Source organism: Sparus aurata, chromosome 2 (assembly GCF_900880675.1).
Source record: "Sparus aurata chromosome 2, fSpaAur1.1, whole genome shotgun sequence".
In the NCBI taxonomy this organism is placed as follows: domain Eukaryota; kingdom Metazoa; phylum Chordata; class Actinopteri; order Spariformes; family Sparidae; genus Sparus; species Sparus aurata.
Window position 1 is genome coordinate 27,071,614 of NC_044188.1, and position 19,000 is coordinate 27,090,613.

At 40.8% G+C, this 19,000-nt stretch overlaps 2 protein-coding genes across 3 annotated transcripts; both read left to right on the plus strand.

Moving 5' to 3' along the window:
- Nucleotides 1-152: 152 nt before the first annotated feature.
- On the plus strand, nucleotides 153-7,373 carry LOC115569421 (TRPM8 channel-associated factor homolog). Its single transcript, XM_030397458.1, has 12 exons — nucleotides 153-221; nucleotides 369-1,122; nucleotides 1,246-1,462; nucleotides 1,669-1,960; nucleotides 3,622-3,923; nucleotides 4,044-4,218; nucleotides 4,388-4,482; nucleotides 4,701-4,911; nucleotides 5,117-5,353; nucleotides 5,903-6,126; nucleotides 6,306-6,419; nucleotides 6,531-7,373. Exons 2-12 carry the CDS (start codon nucleotides 476-478, stop codon nucleotides 6,771-6,773), a joined length of 2,757 nt encoding a protein of 918 aa, XP_030253318.1. The 5' UTR covers nucleotides 153-221; nucleotides 369-475; the 3' UTR covers nucleotides 6,774-7,373.
- A 1,854-nt stretch (nucleotides 7,374-9,227) lies between these two features.
- On the plus strand, nucleotides 9,228-17,708 carry LOC115569395 (TRPM8 channel-associated factor homolog). 2 transcript variants are annotated; one of them, XM_030397456.1, is made up of 12 exons: nucleotides 9,228-9,315; nucleotides 9,516-10,308; nucleotides 11,126-11,339; nucleotides 11,529-11,826; nucleotides 13,833-14,134; nucleotides 14,430-14,604; nucleotides 15,159-15,253; nucleotides 15,485-15,695; nucleotides 15,895-16,131; nucleotides 16,589-16,812; nucleotides 16,974-17,087; nucleotides 17,199-17,708. In XM_030397456.1, exons 2-12 carry the CDS (start codon nucleotides 9,662-9,664, stop codon nucleotides 17,439-17,441), a joined length of 2,760 nt encoding a protein of 919 aa, XP_030253316.1. In that variant the 5' UTR covers nucleotides 9,228-9,315; nucleotides 9,516-9,661; the 3' UTR covers nucleotides 17,442-17,708. The 2 variants fall into 2 exon arrangements, with proteins under 2 accessions (XP_030253316.1, XP_030253317.1); XM_030397457.1 differs by having other exon boundaries at nucleotides 9,635-10,308.
- Nucleotides 17,709-19,000: the final 1,292 nt, after the last annotated feature.

Consider the following 19,000-nt stretch of genomic DNA (forward strand, 5'->3'; position numbering starts at 1 on the left):
CAGACAAAACTTGAAAATTGAGTTTGACATCAAAGTACCAGTTACATTCCTCCCCTAAATCTTAATTTCTTTGGAAACGCTTATTGTGTGATCATTCTGATATTGACAAATTATTTTCTCTTCCACAGAAGGAGGAAGCTGACACATGAGATAAGTAAGGAGTTACAACAGTTTAAGAAGGCTGAGACGAGCTTGATGGTTAATTCCAGACCTCGGAGACGGTAGGTTAACAGAATAGTCCAACTCAAGATCTGTTTTGGTTTCTGAACTAATTGTATTGTTTTGAAGTGTAACTGTTTTGTCATTACAATGTAACTCATTAAGTGCCAAGGTACTTTTATTCGATATTTAAATCTCAATATTTACAGGACAATCGTCTGACACAACAGGTGCAACTGTTTAGTGCTATTCACTAAACCAACTTGTATCTGACTTAATACATCTTTAAACCCTTGGAGCATCGATCCATTTCACCATGTCCAACCAGCCCACTCAAAACCAGCATGAAGCGGCCTACCTGTCTCTGATGAGAGGCCTGAGAGAGCTGGACCTTCGGGGCCCCAGTGTTCCTAGTGATCTGGTTCTGATTGGAGACCATGCCTTTCCATTTGCAATGAACAGCCGAGGCCAGGTCCTGATGGCTGCTTCTCTGTACGGCAGTGGAAGGATTGTGGTCCTGGGTCATGAGGCCTACCTGACCGCCTTTCCTGCTCTGGTTGAGAACGCTCTGACCTGGCTGCGAGGAGATGGATCTGACAACTTGTCTGTTGGCGTCCACAACAACGTCAGGGCAGTTGCTGATAACCTCAGTAGATCCAGCTTCAAAGCTGAAGTTGTAGGGGCCTTTAGTAAAAATCTGGGGGTGGGAGTGTATGTGACTGATGCCTACAGCGTGGGTGCACATGTGAAGGACCTGGTGGCGTTTATGAAAGCTGGAGGTGGAGTGCTGATAGCGGGGCAGGCGTGGAGCTGGGCTGGAGCTCATCCTAAGGAGAACACGCTGCTTCTGTTTGACGGAAACAAGGTTTCTGGTGTGGCAGGGATCTACTTTTCTGACCATTACGGTGAGGTAGAGTACCTGCCTGTCTGGCCACAGATCCCTTCATCTTGGATGGCTGTAAGGTGAGTGTATACCGTACCACACATTTCCACTTTCCAAAGATTCTTTATTTGATTACATAATAAACTGTATCCCTCCTCCTTAACTTCTCTCTTTCCTTCTCTTTTCCTTCCTTTAAAATACAGAACCGGTAAGGATTTTGAGGATGACCTAGAGTTCTTACTCCAGGGGGTTTCAGAGTTTGACCTCCAGGGTGGAACAGTACCTTCTGAGGTTCTGGTCCATGGCTTGCTAGCCTTTCCCATCGGCACCACAGGTGATAGACGGGCATTCTTGGCAGGAGCCTACTATGGGCAGGGACGGGTTATTGTGGTTACACATGAAGAACTTCTAGGACAAGAGGTAGAGAATTTGCTTGCATGATACATTTCTTACCCAGACTGTATAACAAAATTGTCACTGTGCTCAATTTCACTTATGAAAGCAGAAATTCTGAAACCAATCTTTGATGTAAATATGATAACTTTGCCAATTTATTCTGACCTGCCCAGTTTTTTTATGTAATTAACAAACCACTGCCTCTCTTTCAATCACTTTCTTTATGGCAGACACTGGCTCCATTTTGGATCAATGCTCTTCATTGGTTGGATGAAGGCAGACAGGGGGTCGTGGGTGTCATGCCTGATCATGCACTCAAAGTTCTCAGCAAGTCAGGGTTAAGGTGTGAGAAGACAAACTTCAAGAACGACCTGAGTGTGTTTGTGTGCACAGCGTACAGCGATGATCATGCAAAGGAAATCCAAGACTTTGTGGCAGAGGGAGGAGGCCTGCTGATTGGTGGACATGCCTGGTACTGGACATATACACACCCTGGGCAAAACCCATTAACTGATTTCTCAGGTATGACAATGCTCTACAGAAAGACTACATGGAGGTACACACAAATGAAAGACAGGAAAACCAGCTACAAGTTAGATACATTCGACTGCAGATTAACAGGGAGACTGAGTTGCTGGGCTGTCTGAAATAAACAAGGAAAAAATGCTAACAGGATAAGGAGAGCGGGCACAGATAAATTAAGGGCAGGCTTTCAGGCACCAGGGAACGACACCAGGAACGGTCCACCATCCTAATTATGGACACAGGTGATACATGATCTAAAACTGGATTGACCAAAAGGCTTTTTGCAAAGAACAATGTTCACCTCTCACACAAGGCACACAAGGAAGTTAAATAATCACATTCACATTCCAGCTGGTGAGGAAGTCAGATAGAACAAACACAGTTATGTTTTACAGGCTTCTGCTTTACTGCAAAAACTCTTATCAAATATGTTTGTCTAATTTCTCCTCAAAATATTTTTTTAATAGGATACAATCACCTAGAAAGTAACATTTCAGTAAGAAATATGGACTATTTGATTTTCAGAAAGTTTTAACTTATTGGAAGATTTGCTTTACTTAGGTCAAGCAACCCTTAGCAAAAAGTAGTTTATTCAAGTGTACTACAAGTATACTTATTTTATACTAAAACTGAGACAGTATACTTGAAGTGTACTTTTTATATATTATATTGTATATACTTAAGAAAAGTATAGTGAAGTATACTTGGCTTATACTGAAAAGTATAAAGAATAGTCTAAGACTAAGTACATTAATACTTAGACATATACTTTAGTACTAAAGCTTATACTTGTACTTTAGTATACTGTGGACTATGGCACAAAGACTCTTGGGTATTCTGTTGTTGTTGGTGTAATTATGGTTCGTGAATGTGTTTGTGATTAAGATGATGTGTAAGACGGTTGCGGTTTAATTCACATCCTTGTTCTGTGGTTACATTGTGTCGAATTAACAAAGATGATAAAAATGTTGGCACCGTGAGTGAAGGGGTGTTTTCCGGTAGAGACTTCCCGTCTGTTAAGTTGTGTGAGTGTATGATAATAAATGGTGAATCTCTTGCTAGAGAGACACATTACAAGTGCTAATACTTACAATATCTTGATGTTGGTACAGAAAAGGGTTGAGTCATTGAGTTGTGCTTACATTTAATTTAGCAGAATAAAAATGTTTTTCACTACACACATTTGCTTTGAGGTATTACCTCTGTTATAAACTTACATGTTAATAAACTAAAATGTGGACTAGAAGTATATACTTAGTACACTAGTAGTATAAAGATGAGTGTACTTGATGTATACTTGAAAGTGTACTTCTGTAAACTTAAAATGACTTTATAAAGTATACTTAGAGTATACTTTTATAAACTTAAAATGTTCCAATTTAGTCCGAAGAAGTATTAAATTAGTATACTTTCTAGTATGCTACAAGTACATGGTCCATAGTATACTTGCTATACTTATACTTATACTCAAGCATACTTAATAAAATGAACTTCAAGTATACTACTTTTTGCTAAGGGAAGAAAAGCCTTATTTTTGATTTGTTATATACCATTTAATATGTTCCAGTGAGGGAACAAATATTGATACCAGCGCTCTTAGAATTACTTCAACAGTAGAACACAGTAGATAAAATCAAGTTTGCTTGAATGTCTTTCAGGGAACAAGATCCTCAACAAAATGGGCTTGAGCCTGTTGGCAGCAACAATTGATGGAGGTTTATACAAGGCCCCTGTGCCCAGCCAGGCTGTCAAAGACACCTACCACTTCCGCCACCTTCTGAACCGCTTTGCTGGTCATGTTATCCAGGGCAAGGAACTTAGCAAGCATGAGGAGGAATGCCTTAAAAAACTGGGCCAGGACTGCGCCACTTACCTGAACATGAAGGCTAATGACAGCTTCTCCTACACACAGGTGGTGTCAACCCTCACTGACATCCTAATGAAGTCGGGCATGCCACAGGTGAGTAGACAAAATAAAATGATCACTTTATAAAGCTTTCCAATAGAGCAGCACAAAGTTTCCGACCAGTCAGATGTCTGAGAGCAGCCTCCTTAATTATATTGTACCTTTTTTTTTAAGGTGTCTGACAGCTGCCCTGTGAAGAAGCCCAAAGACCACCTGCTCCTCAGTGTGGGGGCAGAGGTGTGCAAGGTTTGCCCAGATCCTGATGCCCTCCTGCCCTATCTCATCAAGCATAACCCCTTGTTGCCAGTTGTCTACAACCACAAAATCAAGATTAGTGCAAACACAGAAGGTCAGACCTCGTTGTTGTGGATCAATATGTGAAGTACAGTATGTGCATAAGGACATACATGAAGTACATCTTGTGGATTTTACACATGGAAATATGATTTGTATAAACTTTAATGCTAGGATGTGTGTGTGTGTGTGTGTGTGTGTGTGTTTGGGGTTGTGTGTGTCAGGAGGGGAAGAGTGGATCAGTACAGGTCTCTACCTCTCTCCTGGTATGAAGACCTACATATCCCTACCAGAAGAGATAGTCAACATGGGATGGCAGGTAGAGTGCACAAAATCACATAATTATAACAAGTTCATTTTGTTTTGGTTAATACTGCACCCCCATTGGACATCCAGCAATGTCTAGGCACTGTCCCCTCATGCTCCCTCCCGAAATGTCAGCAGTCCCAAACCCCAACACCTGTCATAATCTTGGATCCTTTTATTCATACAGTAGAACAAACTAATTACAATCAGTATAACATATGTCTTCCTCAGATCCAGATCGGCTGTCAAACAGACCAACTCAACCATGAGGAGTTGAAGAGAGCACCGTGTGTTCATGTGCGTTTTCCTGTGACCTCAAACATGATACAGGTGTGGAACCTGTGGGGGGGACTCATCTACCTGTTGGCCCCGCCCAACACACGAGTGGAGGGCCTAGAGGTCACAGTGCAGATGGCTGCACCTGCACCATATTATAAATCTGGTGAGTGTGTGGCAGGTAAAAAGAGAAGGTGTGTAGTGATTATTGTTCTTGACAAGTGTATGTTGAGAATAATGTTGTTTTGCACAGTGCAACATCCAATTAAAATGTTTGAAAGGATACCTCAAACAATAGTTTCAGAAATGATTGTATACACCTAACTATTGAAGCTCAAGTTTGAACAATTGCGTCCTTTTGTTCTTTTCAGGTGTGACAACAGCAGCTGAGTGGTCGCTGCTGCGCACAGCTCCTTCCCCCTGGGCCGAGTTGGAGTTTGACAACATCATCCTCACTGTGCCGTCAGAAGCTGTGCGGAACCTGGACCGCCCTGATGAGTTGGCGGCACATTGGAATGAAATCATGAAGGCCATAGCTGATCTGGCTGTCATACCACACAAATTTCCCCGCAAAGAACGCTTTGTGACTGATGTGCAGATTTCAGCTGGTAAGTATGTTTAGATTTGACAATGTTTATAACTATTTCTTACTTGCTTATTGTTCTTGGGGACATGGGGCCAACTCGTAGTAGGTGAGAGACGAGGTGCGTCGTAGATAAATCACCAGTCTGTCACAGAGCTAACACAAATATAAGACTATATGCATAGAGTTCCCAGTTCGCCAAACTCGACGTGCATGTTACCTCAATGCATCAATGGGACATCAGATGAAATTGGGTGTACACTGTGTCCAGACTACATTTTTGGATCACTTTTTGGTTAAAATTACCAATTGAGTGAGGAGATTCTTCACAGCACATGCTAATATAAGTCTTTCATTTTGTGCTTTTCTCTAATTGCAAATTTGTTTCCAGATTTTGAATACAGAAGTACAATAATGCTCAATGAAACTTTCACAATTGTATTTTACTGTAATGCTATCTGTTTTTCAAATTTGCAAAGGATACTATGGATATATAGTTCTTTCCACTTGTCTTGGCCACCGTATATTTCTCTTCCATAGCTACAGAGCTCTAAAGATCTGTTTCTCCATCCAGGTTGGATGCATTCAGGTTATCCTGTCATGGCACACAAGGTCTCAGCATCAGAGTTGGTCAGCATCAACATTGCTAAGAGTAATGGCATTTGGGGCCCGATCCATGAGCTGGGACACAACCAGCAGAGAGGCTGCTGGGAGTTCCCATCACACACTACAGAGTGCACATGCAACCTGTGGTCAGTGTATGTGCATGAAGAGGTGCTGGGGATCAACAGGGCACAGGTGGAGTAAATGACTTGAGATCAATTGCTACAGCAAACTAGTCTTAAGGTGTATTGTGAGTTTTTATCTAAATAGATGCCACAAAAGACAACTCCTTTTATGTTATGTTCAGAAAAGTATTTTGGTTTTCACTGAGATTACATTTTTACAATCGTGTCATTTCATCTTGTGCAATGCAGGCTCATCCAGATATGACTTTAGCCAGTCGAAAAGCTCGAGCAGCAGAGTACGCCAAAGGGGGCAGGAAACTCAGCGACTGGCACATGTGGGTGGCCCTGGAGACGTATATGCAGGTGAGGTTTTAAATGCTCACCTACACACCACACAAACGTACATGTTTAATAGAGTGAGGAAACTGGTGTTTTATTTCACATACTCCTCTACCTCTGTCTGCTTCCATGTAGCTCCAGGAGAAGTTTGGCTGGGATGCCTTTAAGAAGGTGTTTGCTGCCTACCACAAGATGAGCAACTTTCCCCAGGACAACAAAGGAAAGATGAACCTGTACGCTGAGACTTTCTCCCAGACTGTGAAGATGAACCTGGCAGGATTCTTTAAGGCCTGGGGTTGGCCTATCGAAACTGCCACTGAGGAGAAACTCTCCAACCTGCCGCCCTGGAGTGACCACCCCATGACCCAGTATGACTGAACTTCACTCTGCTGCTGCTTGAAAGTGTAGAGAGAGATGTGGTCAATGAGTAGCACGTTTTTATTATTGATTTTTTCAGTGGAAAATTCAATAAACTGACTTTTGTTTCTATTTCTGGTTTGTGTATTATTGTATCATATTTATTGCCATATTTTAAAATGGAGAGCAGAGTTACATTTTAATCAGATCCATACAATGTTACCATCAGCTATATTTAAATGTAGATATTTTGGAGATGAGATAGAAAACAGTTGTATTTGAAAATGAAGGATTTATAACTCTGCTGCAGTTTAACCTCATATCTGCTTCTGGACCTTCTGCTTCACTCCACCTGTCTCAGTTCCTAGTAGTTAACACTAACACTGCAACCTGTGCTGTATTAGGAGGTTACTCCATTTCACAGTAACAGCCTAAATAATTTCTAACAACAAAGTTGCATATTTTCTTACATTATTTTGCTCTTCTGCCATATCTTTATACCACATCTAACAGGAAGTGAATCAAGCTAATTAAGATGAGCACTTTTATTTCTCTACAATGATATTTGCCTTTACTGTCGATGTCAAACATACAAAAATACATTTAACCTTTACCCATCTACTACATTTTTTTTCATCCATTTGTTCCTGAATGAGAAATATAACAAGGGAAGCAAAGAGTCAAATACTTGGTAATATACTCCATATGTTCATGTCAAACTGAACACATTGAGGATGAAGGATGACGAATAATAACTTTCCAAGGTTATACAACTTTAATGTGAAATGTCAGTGCAAAAACACCGAACAATTTCTTTCACTGTTCCCTCACCTAATCTATTGTCTTGCAGTTGTTGTCAAAGAGCTCCCCTTTTGATTGAGTGGAGAACTACCAGGCCACCAACATGTAACCTTACCAGTTCACACACACAGCAGTTCTGAGCCTCTCATATGTGAATAGATAGTCTCAGATAATGAAGAGCCGGTTCCCAGCTGTAACCATAAATAGGTTTTCCTTCACCTGAAGTGAGAACTGAAGCAGGCGTGTCATATTCCAGAGGTTGCATTGTGCAACACCCTATGTAGTTGGCACATCCTTCATGACAATCATTTCAATCAAAACGGTGGCTGATTCACTGGATATCTCCAAGTTTTCAAGAACCAGAGCTAATTAGGTGGAGAAGGAATGGCAGAGAGATTCTCCACCCACATAGAGAGAGGGAGATCTAAATAGTCTGGTGGAGCGCGTCTCCAGTGCTGTCTCATCCATTCTTACACGTTGTTTGAATTGGTTCACCAAAATTGACCTCTGAAATTGTTGGTTGATTTCATAGAGGGATCTGAGAAAGCAAGAATATCCACAAATCCACAAACATTAACCAGATAGATGGTATTATCGTCTGTACTTATCAACATGTGCAAACACGAGCTAAGCATGTATTAACAAGCTCGTTTTCTTGCTTGTCGTCACATTATTAGTGATCGCAAGATGTTTTTGTAATGCTGTGTGGAGATGAAGAAGAATGATTCTCATGATCACAGAATAATTACGTTGTTAATTCAGAATAACGTGAGTGAGATTTGATTCAAAATAATACTGTGTATTGTGTTGCACTTAACCTCCCAAATTAAGGAACTGAACTTTATTGTTCTCACCTGCTCATGTTGCTGTCGCTGAAAATCCAATTAATCAATGACTTTAAAATGTTGGTTATTAATAATGTATGTTTATATCTAACTACATAACTTAATTTGAACACATTTTAAACTAAAACAAATTCCCTTTTTAATCAAAGATTGTAAATTTGTACCTGTTATAGTCGACTATATATAGTACTGTACTCTATTTTTTCATTTACTTTCGTTTTTTTTGTTTATAAAGTGTTTCACATTTTTCATTAACTAAAATGCAGACCTACTTTTACCTACCCTGTACTTTAGCCAAATTATCAGGAGACAGATACACACTGTGCTCCAAAACACTTTTGGGTTTCACTGTTGTTGTATCAGATTTTCTCATTTCCCCCCAAAATGCATACAGTGAAATCACCTGATAGGTGTGCAGAAACTAGCAGAGATAATCTCATGTGATTCTTTTACAATCATATAAGTGAAAACATAGAGTTTGTGTCACATTATTGCATAAATTGAATCAGATTTATCCACATAAAACCTCAATGATGCTCCTCAAGAAATAAATACATGAATGTGACATTCCGCAGTCAGTATATTACCATCATCATCTTCTTACCATCTGGACAAACAGGTTTCTCAGTCACTGTGGGGGTGTATTCCTGTTTACCCACATACATAGCCTGTGGTCTAACAGTTGTTGTGATGTGAAACCTCCCCCTGAGTTTCAGGTTAGCCTTAATCATTGGGTTGTTCTGCCTGAACAACCCTCCTCTTATTATTTTTTTTTCACTTTACCCTGAAATAGTTCCGCCTTATCTTGCTCTCATTTATATTCACTCTTATCTCCTGTCCGAACGTGTTCTTGGTGGGTTGACTGCTCGGGAAGCTGTTTTTCAATTATACACGCAGGAAGGCAACTTAAGTTTCAGGTAAAAATGTAACACTCTGCTTTATGTTGGTTTTGTTATCTTTACTTTGTTACAGGACTGACCTTTTGTCTCTGAAGTTGTAGATCGTCATCTTGTTCTTCGAACTATATTGATATAGATGTGTAACATAAGGAGTAAGCTGTCAGCAGTGCTTTTATCTTTTGTTTTAACCTCTGTCAACTCTCTTTCTATTCCGGCAGGACAGCCTGGCTGATACGACATACATCCATCAAATAACAAATGTTGAACCTAATGTTCTAACGCAGTTTACACTGGACTCAGCATAGCTTTCTTTTGCTCCGCCTTTCTTGTCATCCAGTCCTTCAAAGCATCAATCCTTCACACCATGTCCAACCAGCCCACTCAAAACCAGCATGAAGCGGCCTACCTGTCTCTGATGAGAGGCCTGAGAGAGCTGGACCTTCGAGGCCCCGGTGTTCCCAGCGACCTGGTTCTGATTGGAGACCATGCCTTTCCATTGGCAATGAACAGCCAAGGCCAGGTTCTGATGGCTGCCTCTCTGTACGGCAGTGGAAGGATTGTGGTCCTGGGTCATGAGGCCTACCTGACCGCCTTTCCTGCTCTGGTAGAGAACGCTCTGACCTGGCTGCGAGGAGATGGATCTGACAACTTGTCTGTTGGCGTACATAACAACGTCAGGGCAGTTGCTGATAACCTCAGTAGATCCAGCTTCAAAGCTGAAGTTGTTGGGGCCTTTAGTAAAAATCTGGGGGTGGGAGTGTATGTGACTGATGCCTACAGCGTGGGTGCACATGTGAAGGACCTGGTGGCGTTTATGAAAGCTGGAGGAGGAGTGCTGATAGCGGGGCAGGCGTGGAGCTGGGCTGGAGCTCATCCTAAGGAGAACACGCTGCTGCTGTTTGACGGAAACAAGGTTTCTGGTGTGGCAGGGATCTACTTTTCTGACCATCATGGTGAGGTAGAGTGCCTGCCTGTCTACCCACAGATCCCTTCATCCTGGATGGCTGTAGTGTGAGTGTATTCTTTTTTTCAATGCACTTTGAAAAAAAAAAAGATTTGAAGTTATAAAATTACTGCTCTTCTGTCAAACATAAAACTGCAAGTAACATCTTAAGCATAGGACAACAGGAAGACTCTACAGCCATGTCAGTGGTTCTATGTGTTTGTATTCAAATAGGGCCCGAGAGATGTGTGTACCAAATGCCGTAGCAATCCATGCAATGGTGGTAAAGACATTTACAAAAAAACTAAAAGTCAACATCATGGTGGCGTTACAGGAAAATTAAGACTGTTGATTGTCGCCAAAGTCAGCAGGACTCATTCTCTAATCACCATAAAAGCCTGCACAAACTTTATCGCAGTCCATCAAATATCGGTTGAGATATTCCAGTCTGGATGTGGTGGACAAACCAAACAAATGATGGACAGACCAATATTGCAGACGGAATTAGCCTGCCTAAAAAGGATGGGTACAACTTTTACTGAAGTGCAAATTCTCTTTTGTTGCCTCTCATTTCCTTCCGTGCCACCTTCTTGCTTCTGTTACTCCATCTTTAAGAAATAACATGGTCAGAGGTCAGTAAAGGCACCAGAATTGGAGCTTATCCAATATGTGGGTTGCTAAAAAAACTGTTAATTTTCATAAATTTAGAAGATAATTTATCATGAAGTATGCCTTTTTCGATAAAAGCAGACATGACACGTGGCACATTCGATGTAGCATCCTACCCTGATGTTACACCGGTTGAGACAGAATGAAAGAAAATAAACTGTATTGCTCATACTTGATACCTCTTTCTCACCCTCCTCTTCCTTCTTCCATGTTTAGAATCGGTAAGGATTTTGAGGATGACTTTGATTTCTTACTCCAGGGGATCTCAAACTTTGATCTCGCGACTGCATCACTTTCTGAGGTTCTGGTCCATGGCCCGCTAGCCTTCCCAATTGGTACCACCAAGGGTGGACAAACGTTCTTGGCAGGAGCCTACTATGGGCAGGGACGGGTTATTGTGATCACACATGAGGGACTTTTCAATTGGGAGGTACGGTCTGGACCAGTGAATTATGTTTTTTTTAGTTTTTTTTTTTTACCCTTCTGAAAATCATATACAGTACATTTTCTGGGAGCTCATTTGGGAAAATTGTTAAACAAGGGGTCATGTACTTAAAATGCCATATGTTTTTCACATGATTAACAAACTGCTTTTTGTTTTTGATAACCATTATCACAGACACTGGCTCCATTTTGGATCAATGCTATTCACTGGTTGGATGAAGGCCGGCAGGGGGTTGTTGGCATAGTGCCAGGCTTCGACCAAGCCAGGGAACACTTTAGCAAGTCAGGGTTAAAGTGTGAGTCAACAGACTTCAGGGAAGACCTGAGTGTCTTTGTGTGCTCATTGTATAATGATGATCAAGCCGGGAAAATCCAAGAATTTGTAGCAGAAGGAGGAGGCCTGCTGATTGGTGGACATGCCTGGCACTGGGAACAGACACACCCTGGGCAAAACCCATTAACAGATTTCGCAGGTATGATAATGAGCCACAAGAGTTTCATTCTATTCTGCCAATTTAAATTATAGTCTGTAATAATGTATCTATTATATTTTATTAAGGGATCATGTTAAATGTTAAATACAATTGTTACTGTTTGCTGTATTGTAACAGAGTAACCTTGAATCTTATTTTCACAGTCTTTCAGCAAGTCTTCATTAACACAATCACAGTGACAGAACACTACAACAAACTAGTCAAACAGGACAAGTTGTACAAAGTTACATTCATTCTAGTGCATGTGGGCAATGACACATACCACAGACAAACCTGAACTACAGGTACAGCAACATCTTATTGACTTCCACAGTACTGAGTGGAAGTTAGAACACAGGCTTGGAGTAAGTCATGGAAGACATAGACAGGGGCGAACATCCCATTTCATAGTTGGGGGGACAATAAACAGTAAAATTTAAGAGAATAATTCCAGGAGGGGGACAAGGAATAAAAGTTGTAGCCTGTCTTTAATACAGCATCTTTTACCGCAATTTGACACTTTAGTCTCTCGATCTCTCCAACAGGCAGGCAGAAGACCTTTCTTAGAACTGGCTGAGTCCACCTGCACATGTCTAGATTTAAAACAAAATGATTGAAACCAAATTAACATGTACACATGCAATGAATAAACGAATTATCAGGCAAACATCTAAGTTTGTTTATCAGATTTCTTATAATCACATAACTGCCTTTTTCCAGATGAAAGATATCAGATTATGCTATTTTCTCTCTCTCTCTGTCTCTCTCTGTCTCTCTCTCTCTCGTAGTGTTGCACTCGTGCACTGTCAGCATGTTCAAATCAAATGTTTTAAAAAATGTTATCAAAAGTAATGATAATTACAATAATTGCATTATACTGTATTAGTCCTTACCCTACCTTTATACACGTTCTTGTTTATTCACCCAGCAATACACCACAATGGTATTAGGTGGAAGGTGGCAATAATACACTTTATGTGAACACATCTGACATAATACCTTTGTTCACTGTTCTAACTTCCACCACTGTCCATTAAATATCTTTACAAGAGGTAAAAGCTCCAAACAATCCCCAAACTAAAGAAAATGCCTTAAAGAATAATCTAACATGAAAACAATTTCTCAAAAATATATATTTATTGTGCTGTCAACAAACATCTGACAACTATGCCACAAAACTGTATGTATTCTAACTCTCTATCTGTAAAACAGTTTTACAGATAGAGCGTTAAGACAATTAACTCTGGATAACTGGATAAAACCTTCCTGGAGATAAATCTAAAATGTCAGTAATATCTGATTCTGACATTTATATCCAGACAGTCTTTTAGAATGACAAAAATAATTATTACTGCTCTTGTCCTGTCCTCTCCCTCTCCTCTCCTCTCTGTCTGAGACTATCACTATCTGTAGCTTTTAACTTAGCTTAACAGCCCTCGTAATTGAGTAGACTTTTGAACAATGCAGGATAAATGTTGCAGACAGCCTTGACCTGGCGCTATTTGTAAATGTGATGTGTGTTGTTGTAACTTCTGTAACTATGCCTGTGTGGTATAAACACCTCTTAGCATGGTGTGAGTAGCAGGCTCCGTCCACACGCTGCTGCAGCTGCTAGCTCCGCCCATTGGAAAGAGTGTGGGGTGGACTCAACCATTTCTATGAATGGGGGGGGGAGGACGACACTAAATCTTTCAAGATGTAAACAGCACATTATTGCGTGATTATAATGAGCACCGCTTACATTGTGCTTTCAATAAATGCTGCTGCATTGTTCAAAAATTATTAATTGTGTCTCTGGGGGGGACAGCTTTACTGGAGGGGGGGACATGTCCCCCCTGTCCCCCCCGGGATTTCCGCCTATGGACATGGTGAAGGCAGATATATCGAAAGAAGACAGACTATTATTAATGACATAAGAGACCCTCAAAAACTTACAAAAGGTGTTGTATATCCCCACCAAAATACTAAAACTCTAAATCAGGCAAAACACTTACACTTTCTTTCAGGGAACAAGATCCTGAACAAAATGGGCTTGAGCGTGCTGGGCAACGTCATTTGGGGAGGTCTCCATGAGGCCCCCGAGCCCAGCCGTGCCATCAAAGACACCTACCACTTCCGCCACCTTCTGAACCGCTTTGCTAGTCATGTAGCCCAGGGGCAGGAACTTACGCAGCATGAGGAGGAGTGCCTTAAAAAACTGGGGTCGGACTGTGCCACCTACTTGCACATGGAGGCTCAGGATTGCTCCTCCTACGCACAGGTGGTGTCCACCATCACCGACCTCATAAAGAAGTCGGACATTCCGCAGGTGGGCAGTGAATGACTTTATTGTCTATGATAGTTCTTATTATTATTTTGAACGAGGAAGCTTCACTTTTTTTTTGGCTTTTGAGGCAGACCCTTGCAGTAGATTCAATTACCTTCTACATAAAAGCTGGGGGGGGCAGTTAATACCACATTGTATAGCGTAAATAATTGTGCCATATAAACAACCACAAATATGATTTATAAATGTCTACATAGGTGCTGATGTTATTTTCAGCCTTACATACTGTGATATTGTTAGCAAACTCTTTTTAAAATATGTATCGTTCATATTCAAGGTGTGTGGCAGCTGCCCTGTGAAGACTCCCAAAGACCACCTGCTCCTCAATGTGGCGGCAGAGGTCTACAAGGTCTGCCCAGATCCCGATGCCCTCCTGCCCCACCTCATCAGGCATAACCCCTTGTTGCCAGTTGTCTACAACTACAGAATCAAGATTAATACAAAAACAGGAGGTCAGACCACACTTTTATGGGATAAAGCACGACAGAATTTCAAGGTTATTTTGTGTTTGCAGCTTAGTGTTTGTTCCGCTGACATAATTTGTGTGCTCAGCTGAATACAGTGATGCCATTGTTTCTAGTGGGGTCTCGTGATTTATTTTAGAAGCATTTTTTGTTAGAGAGATGTATAGAAAATCACTTAACAGGCTCTGACAAAATGAAGTAAAAAAAAACCCAGTATCTGTGGCTGTCACCCATGTTAAATGATCTCATTCTATCATTGTGTTCAGATCAAATTATATATTGGACCAGAATCTTCCACAGGGCTCAGCATGGATGTACTGCTAAAGCCAATAGCGAGTTAGTCGCACGAGAATGGCAGAGAAAGTGCAGCCAAAATGTCCCAATACTAGCATGCTAACCTCACAGTAATGAGTACTGACATGGGATTTTTTTGTGTAGATGAATGGAACATTTTGAGACTTTAGAGTCCAATTTTACCAACCCCAGCTTAACTCTGCCTCATCGTGGCAAGAGAATAAAGATCTTGTGTTTGTGTGTCTCAGGAGGAGAAGAGTGGATCAGCACAGGTCTCTACCTTTCTCCTGGTATGAAGACATACATATCCCTACCAGAAGAGATTGTCAACAAGGGATGGCAGGTAGAGTGCACAAAATCACATAATTATAACAAGTTCATTTTGTTTTGGTTAATGCTGCACCCCCATTGGACATCCAGCAATGACTAGGCACTGTCCTCTCATGCCCCCCCCCCCCCCCCCCCCCAGAAATGTCAGCAGTCCAAAACCCCAACACCTGCCACAATCTTGGATCATTTTATTCATACAGTAGAACAAACTAATTACAATCAGTATAACATATGTCTTCCTCAGATCCAGATCGGCTGTCAAACAGACCATCTCAACCATGGAGAGCTGAAGAGAGCACCGTGTGTTCATGTGCGATTACCTGTGACCTCAAACATGATGCAGGTGTGGAACCTGTGGGGGGGACTCATCTACCTGGTAGCCCCACCCAACACACGAGGGGAGGACCTAGAGGTCACAGTGCAGATGGCTGTACCTGCACCATATTATAAATCTGGTGAGTATGTGGTGGGTGAAAACAGAAGGTGTGTAGTGTGTTGTTCTTTAAAGTTGAGAATAATGTTGTTTTTGGGACACAGGGCATTGTCCTTTGAAAATGTTTGAAAGGATACCTCAATTAAAAGTTTGTGGAAATTATTGTATACATGTAATCACTGAAGCTCAAGCTTGAACACATGTCCTTTTGTTCTTTTCAGGTGTGACAACAGCAGCTGAGTGGTCGCTGCTGCGCACAGCTCCTTCCCCCTGGGCCGAGTTGGAGTTTGACAACATCATCCTCACTGTGCCGTCAGAAGCTGTTTGGAACCTGGACCGCCCTGATGAGTTGGCAGCCCACTGGAATGACATCATGAAGGGCGTAGCTGACCTGGCTGTCATACCACACAAATTTCCCCGCAAAGAACGCTTTGTAGCAGACGTGCAGATTTCCCATGGTAAGTGTTTGGATTTCACACTAGATCTGTTTCTTATTTGCTTCGTGTATACTATAAGCATTATGTTGAAATAAATCACCAGGACTGTCAGGGACATCACATTGGGTGTATAATGCTATTGATTTGTAAATTCACCATTTATAGGTGCTAGTTTAAAGTTCATTTGCATCACATTAGACAAACTAGTTCACATTTATTCTTTTATAGTCATTTATATTTCTTCTCTAACACTCTAAGCAGTAACAAAGTAATATTAACATGTTACGAATTAGATTTCAGCACTAAAATTACATTTACTATGTCAAGTTATGCGTTACCACCCAACCTATGACATCAAAATTGTCATATAAAACATATTAAGACATTGATATCTATTCGGAAATGTGTAGTTACCATTCACTAAATATCGTTTGTCCGCCATAGACACAGAGCTCTCAAGATCTGTTTCTCCATCCAGGTTGGATGCATGCAGGTTATCCCGTCATGATACACGAGACCGCAGCAGGTGAACTGGTTGACTTCAACAATGCAAGGACTAATGGCATTTGGGGCCCGATCCATGAGCTGGGACACAACCAGCAGAGAGGCTGCTGGGAGTTCCCATCACACACTACAGAGTGCACATGCAACCTGTGGTCAGTGTATGTGCATGAAGAGGTGCTGGGGATCAACAGGGCACAGGTGGAGTAAATGACTTGCTACAGCAAACTAGTCTTTAGGTGTACTGCGAGTTTTTATCTAAATAGATGCCACAAAAGACAACTCCTTTTATCTTATATTGAGAAAAGTATTTTGGTTTTCACTGGTTTTACAATCACGTCATTTCATTTTGTGCAATGCAGGCTCATCCAGCCATGACTTTAGCCAGTCGAAACGCTCGGGCAGCAGAGTACGCCAAAGGGGGCAGGAAACTCAGCGACTGGCACATGTGGGTGGCCCTGGAGACGTATATGCAGGTGAGGTTAAAAAAGCTCACCTACACACCACACAAACCTAAATGTTTAATAGAGTGAGGACACTGGTGTTTTATTTCACATACTCCTCTACCTCTGTCTGCTTCCATGTAGCTCCAGGAGAAGTTTGGCTGGGATGCCTTTAAAAAGGTGTTTGCTGCCTACCACAAGATGAGCGACTTTCCCCATGACAACAAAGGAAAGATGAACCTGTACGCTGAGACTTTCTCCAAGACTGTGAAGATGAACCTGGCAGGATTCTTTAAGGCCTGGGGTTGGCCTATCGAAACTGCCACTGAGGAGAAACTCTCCAGCCTGCCGCCCTGGAGTGACCACCCCATGACCCAGTATGACTGAACTTCACACTGCTGCTGCTTGAAAGTGTAGAGAGAGATGTGGTCAATGAGCGACAAATTGTTAATATACAAATTATAGATCATAATAGATAATAAATTATTCAGTGGGAAATTCAATTAACTGACTTTTGTTTCTATTTCTGTATGTATTATTGTATCATATGTATTGCCATATTTTTAAAAGGAAAGCAGAGTTACATTTTTAATCAGATCCTTGCAATGTTCAAATGTAGCTACATTTAATTATAGATATTTTGGAGATTAACTAGTTGCATAATTTCTTACATTATTTTTCCTATTCTGCCGAATCCAGCTAATCAAGATGAGCACTTTTATTTCTCAACAGTGATATTTGCCTTTACTGTCAATGTAAAAAAATACAAAAATAAACATTAACCTCTACCCCTCTACTACTTTTTTTTTCATGCATTTGTTCCTGAATGAGAAATATAACAAGGGAAGCAAAGAGTCAAATATGTGGTAATGTACTCCATATGTTCATGTCAAACTGAACACATTGACAGCACAACATGGAAGGATGAAGAATAATAACTTTCCAAGGTTATACAACTTTAATGTGAAAAGTCAGGGCAAAAACACTTGAACAATTTTGTTCACTGTTCCCTCACCTAATCTATTGTCTTGCAGTTGTTGTCAAAGAGCTCCCCTTTTGGTTGAGTGTAGAACTACCAGGCCACAAACATGTAACCTTACCAGTTCACCCACACAGCAGTTCTGAGCCTCTCATACATGAATGGTTAGTCTCAGATAATGAAGAGCTGGTTCCCAGCTGTAACCATAAATAGGTTTTCCATCACCTGAAGTGAGAACTGAAGCCACAAATCCACAAACATCAACCAGATAGATAGTATGAACGTCTGTACTTTTAAACATGTGCAAACACGAGCTAAGCATGTATTAAAAAGCTCATTTTCTTGCTCGTCGTCACAAAATTAGTGATTGCAAGATGTGTTTGTGATGCTGTGTGGAGATGATGAGATTGAAAGAATGAGACGTTATTACTATTGTATTTTATTTTATATAACTACACAATTTAATTTGAATACATTTTACACTAAAACAATTCCCCTTTTTAATCAAAGATTGTATATTTGTGAATATTACAGTAGACTATAGAACTGTACTCCACAGGAAAAGCAGGGGGATTTATTTTTGGTCTTCTTGTTTTAAGATTTTTATAAAGTGGTGAAGTGTTTCACTTTATTCAATGGCTAAAATGCAGACCTACTTTTACCTACCCTGTACTTTAGCCAAATTATCATGAGACCAGCAGCAGATACACACTGCGCTCCAAAATACTTTTGGGTTTCACTGTTGTTGTATCAGATTTCTAATTTCCAAGAAAAATGCATACAGTTAAATCACCTGATAGATGTGCAGATACCAGCAGAGATAATCTCTTGTGATTCTTTTACGATCATATGAATGAAAACATGGAGTTTATGTCTCTTTATTGAATATATTGTATCAGATTTATCAACATAAAAGCTTAGTAGTTCTCCTCAAGAAATAAAAACATGAATGTGACATTTCACAGTC